The following is a 5,338-nucleotide window of genomic DNA, read 5'->3' on the forward strand; positions in this document are numbered from 1 at the left end:
TCACTGAACAGGTCTTTCAATGGCGGACGAGTAGTGTTGTCTTAAAGAGAGCTAGGCTCCTCATGACTGTGTGTGGGTTAAACATTTCAATAATGTATCACATAATGATAATCGTCTTTTATTCATTGAAATGTATTGAATTCAATAATAATGAAATGTAACATGTTCGAATATATAGACGGTATACACTTCATTATTATTTCAATTTCAATTGCATTTTCATTAGAATAAATTATGAGTATTTAAAGTCATAGGTGGTAAAAAACTAAACAGATTATCTATTGCTTGTCCGTAGGTTGTCCAGGTGTGTGCACTTGTCTGGGTGTGTGCACGTATCCAGGAGTGTGCATTAGTCCGGGTGTGTGCACGGTATCCGGGTTTATGCACGCGTCCGGTGTGTGCACGTGTCCCGGTGTGTGCACGTGTGCCGGGTGTGCCCGTGCACGTACCTGCAGGTGCACGTAGTCGTAGTCCTCCATCCAGCCCTCCTCGGTGGTCTCGTAGGGCCCGCCCCCCTCCTCCTCCGCCGGGGTGAACTTGGGCGGCGAGGGGAGGGGCCTGGCCTGAATGTTCACCCTCTCCCCTCCCTGATAGGCCGGGCCGCCCGAGCCCGGGTGACCTCCGACCTCCCCGGGTATGGGCGGGGAGCGGCAGCTGCTGCTGCTGCTGCTGCTGCTGCTGCTGCAGCCGCCCCGAGCGCTTGAAGAGCAGCGAGGCGTTGCCGTGCAGGAACGACGCCAGCTGCTTGGTGTCGTCCGGAACGCCGCGGGCCGTCAGGATGAGCCGGTCCAGGTCGTCGGGACCGCCGCCCCGGGGGTCGGCGTGGGCCCCCACCACCAGCGTGGCGGGCGCCCAGCCCAGCGCATCCAGGCCCTGCCCGCTGCGGACCAGGCTCTGGAACACCTCCTCCATCTTGCCCACCTGCCGGCCGAGCTTGGCCTGCAGCGACCGGTCGGTGGCCTGGCCGGCGTTGGCCACGGCGCCCCGCGCGAACTCCAGGAAGTCTCGCACGGCGTTGCGCACGCGGTCCGAGGCCTGCCGCACGGCGGGGAGGTTGCCCTCCAGGTTGCCGGGGCGACGCCAGCCGCCCACGATGAAGGACATGAGCAGGGAGACGCTGGACTCTACGGCCTGCTGCAGCCGGACAGCCGCTCCATGGCCTGCTCCAGGTCCAGCACCAGGGGTTTCCCGGGGAGCCCTCCAGGGCGGCGAGGGGAGGCGGGGCAGGCGGAGTCCCGCACCGGCACCAGGTCCAGGGAGGAGCTGGAGTGGGTGCTTCGGGTGCTGCCCGTGCTGGACGCCGACAGCCTCTTGAAGGACACGGTGAGGTCGTCGCTGGGGAGGTGGGGGTCCCGGACCACCTGGGACGGAGGGACACACTTGTTGATCGATTGATTTCGATTCTTTATTGACACATAACCATAAGTAAGCATACAAACGAACATCAGGTCGAAAGGATAACACAGAATTGCCCATGGGCTTAACTCCATCGTGGTCCCTGTTGATACAGCGGCCTGCAACACTGTGAGTGCGTTACTTGGGCAGGAAGGACGTCTTTTTTAAGACACTTAAAGGACTTGCAAAGTGAAATAAAGGGAACATAAATGCCCCATCTCATCCAAGTATGAAAAGTTATAAAGGTGTTGGCCGATGCACCTATAGATATGTTCTTTGTAAATAGAAACCGAAAGTGCATGCACCTAATAATAAATATCATTATAATTAAAGGTGACAGATTATGCCACCAGGTGTGAGTGTGATTAGCCGTTAGCCCATTTTGAAAATCTGCCTCTTCTGACCGAACAAGTGGGCGTGTCCACCTAGATGTACGACGGAGAGACGAGCAACGTTTGCTCCAATCCACTGGGTAGGCTGGTAGACTGATCTAACCAGCACAGATCTAGGAGGACACGCCCACTCGTGATGTCAGAAGAGGCCGATTTTCAAAACGGCTTTGTCGCGGCATTTCAACGGCTTATCATTTGACTAGCTCTTCTTCCGAGGTTATAAACCGTTGTGCCCGGTGTGGCGCCCCCTACCTGCGGAGGAATGTCGTAGATGTAGTCCCCGCCCCGCTCCTCCTCCTTCTCCAGCCTCTCGCGGGGGAAGTCGTAGATGTCCTGGGTCACGTGACCTCCTGCCGACCGCAAGCTGGCGGGGATATCGTAGATGTCCTGACCGCCGCCGCCGCCGCCGCCGCCGCCGCCGCCGCCGCTCCGGTCGCCGTGGAAACGCTTCTCCACCAGGGCGGGGGGCGGGACGTCGTACACGTCCTCGGGGATGGGGGTCTCGTCGTCGTCCTCGTTGAGGTGGTCGCCGTGGTAACCGGGGGCCCGAGCCCTGGTGGGCCCTGAGCTTGGCGAAGTGCGGCGGAACGTCGTAGGTCTCGTCCCGGAGCGCCGGGCCCCCGTCGGGAACGTCTTTGCTCACGGAGGGCGGGAAGTCATACACCTGGGGGAGAGAGAGAGAGAGACATGGAGAGAGAGAGAGAGAGACATGGAGAGAGAGAGAGAGAGAGAGAGAGAGAGACAGAGACATGGAGAGAGAGAGAGAGAGACATGGAGAGAGAGAGAGAGAGACATGGAGAGAGAGAGAGAGAGAGACATGGAGAGAGAGAGAGAGAGAGAGACATGGAAGAGAGAGAGAGAGAGACATGGAGAGAGAGAGAGAGAGACATGGAGAGATGGAGAGAGAGAGAGAGAGAGAGAGAGAGAGAGAGACATGGAGAGAGAGAGAGAGAGAGACATGGAGAGAGAGAGAGAGACATGGAGAGAGAGAGAGAGACATGGAGAGAGATAGAGAGAGAGAGAGGAGAGAGAGAGAGAGAGAGAGAGAGAGAGAGAGGAGAGAGAGAGAGAGAGAGAGAGAGGGAGAGAGACATAGAGTGAGTTCAGGTCTCTGTCACAGTTTTAGGAATACATTTAAAACACCTGATTATTATTTTTACAAGTAATATCTGTTTTAGTCTGCAGTTACAAGATGGGCAACCGTATCACATATAGACCTCGAAAAGGATTCATGATTCAGTAATCACTTATATCTAAAGTAACTTGTAAAGTAACAGTGATTTTAAATCTCTCACACACACACACACACACACACACACACACACACACACACACACACACACACACACACACACACACACACACACACACACACACACACACACACACACACACACACACACACACACACACACACACACACACACAAATGATTGCAGTACCGATTGCTGTGAAAGGAGTGTGCTCTTGTCTGTGCTGGGAGGGTGTCATAAATGTCGTGGCCACTAGGGGGGCCCTTGGCCACCATGGGTGGAGTGTCGTAAACCTAGAGGGAGAGAGAGAGAGGAGATGAGCAGACTGGCAGAGAGCAAGACAGGCAGAGTCAGAACAAGGCAATGGTTCATGATCAGGTTGAATAAGTGAATACAGAACACCGGTGCATGTGTATGTGCAGAAAACAACAGAGGCCATTAAAGATATCGCTAGGTAAGAGCGATATTTCGCTGTGTTGACATGTAAATCGTGCCGGGTGAGGTTGACTTCTTTTGTGTAAAACATCTATGAGTTGTGTATAGCGTGATGTTTATACACCAATAACCATGAACATAAAACGCCACACAGCCACATGCAAGCCCACATGTACGCACACACACACACACACACACACACACACACACACACACACACACACACACACACACACACACACACATATCTAACATTAGGGAGTGGAGGGCTAATCTATGCTTGAAAAAAAGGAAATTACACACACACCAATGATCACGTGCACACTCACACACACACACACACACGATCACATCCACGTACATGCACACACACACACACACCCATGATCACGTGCACACACACACGCACACACCCATGATCACATCCACACACACACACACACACACACACACACACACACACACACACACACAGGCACACAACCCCCCCCCCCCCCCCCACACACACACACACACAGTGGTGGTGCGTAAAGTGAGTAATTCAATTAGGCTTTGGTGGTTTAATGCATTAAGTCCACGGCCATTTGTCTGAGCGCAGAACTGTAGGAGGGGAGAGAGGATGGAGGGTGGAGAGAAAGAGGAGAGAAGGGAGAGAACAAAGAGAAGGAGGGAGGAGTAGGAGGAGTAGGAGGAGAAGGAGGAGAAGGAGGGCGAAACAATGAATTTGAAGTGAATTATGAAGAGACAGAGTTAGTCTGAGAGAGAGAGAGAGAGAGAGAGAGAGAGAGAGAGAGAGGAGAGAGAGAGAGAGAGAGAATCATGCAGGGAGAACCAAGGGAGGTGGCAAAGGAACGAAACGACGGACGATTCATGAAGGAGGAGAGAATAAGGAGGCGAGAAGAACGCAATCGCAGGCTATCGCTAACGCTAATCCCTGTGCTGTCGACGGCGCCAATGCAGTGATTAGAGGAGCAGTGGTTGAGTGAACCCGGTCCACAGGCCACTGCACGTGTATGTGAGAAACACAACGCAGGGCTGTTCAAATTGAATTCAAATTATTATAAGATTCGTCCATTTGTCTCTACATGAAGAGATAATGTTTTAGGGTTCTCAATCTTCCGCGCTCTTTGGTATGTTTCCATCAGGAGAGCATTCCAGAGAATGATCTCTCTCCGTGTCTGTCTCTCTCTGTGTCTTGTCTCTCAATGTACGTCTTTATTTCTCATGCTCTCTGTGTCTCTCTGCAGACATCCTGTCTCCATGGCCCTTTGACCTTTCCCTTTCCTCACAAACGAGGACGCACACACATGCTCAGACACAGCGTACCCAGCTACAGCGCTCTCTCTCGCTCTCTCTCTCTCTCTCTCTCTCTCTCTCTCTCTCTCTCACGCACATACACACACACGCACACACAGACACACACACGCGAGATGTGTGTGTTAGATGAATGCAGTCTGTGTACAACATTGAATGTATAAGTTATGGGGAACATTGAAGAACGGATGTAAAAGATTTTTCCGAACCCTAAAATGTTTGATGCTCGGATGGAGCAGTATTTAGAGACGTCTCACAAAAAGCCCATGGAAATCAAAAACCACAAATAGAAACCGGCTAGAACCAGCCGTTAAGCACTGGCTTTACCGGTGGCCTCGTCTCTTGTGCTCTGACTGGCTGTGCCTCGCTGTCACTCACCTGTGTGTTGTACTGCTGGCGGGTGGGCGGGACATCGTATATGTCCTGGTGTCTCGGAGGGACAACGTCGTACTCGTCCTGCTCCGACTTCAGAGTGTCGTAAACGTAAACCTGGCCAACCCGGGTCGGGACCACCACCTAGAGGGGCGAGAGAGAGAGAGAGAGAGAGTG

General features: G+C 53.1%; 1 protein-coding gene across 1 annotated transcript in view; it reads right to left on the minus strand.

The window, feature by feature from the left end:
• Positions 1–5,338, minus strand: part of bcar1 (BCAR1 scaffold protein, Cas family member) — a 10,930-nt gene that overhangs the window by 3,965 nt on the left and 1,627 nt on the right. The window contains 8 exon segments of the mRNA XM_060061554.1: positions 450–644; positions 646–1,145; positions 1,148–1,361; positions 2,040–2,333; positions 2,335–2,451; positions 3,230–3,273; positions 3,276–3,333; positions 5,168–5,305. Of these exon segments, the coding sequence (XP_059917537.1) occupies positions 450–644; positions 646–1,145; positions 1,148–1,361; positions 2,040–2,333; positions 2,335–2,451; positions 3,230–3,273; positions 3,276–3,333; positions 5,168–5,305 (1,560 nt within the window).

This window comes from Gadus macrocephalus, chromosome 9 (assembly GCF_031168955.1).
Source record: "Gadus macrocephalus chromosome 9, ASM3116895v1".
Classification (NCBI taxonomy): Eukaryota; Metazoa; Chordata; class Actinopteri; order Gadiformes; family Gadidae; genus Gadus; species Gadus macrocephalus.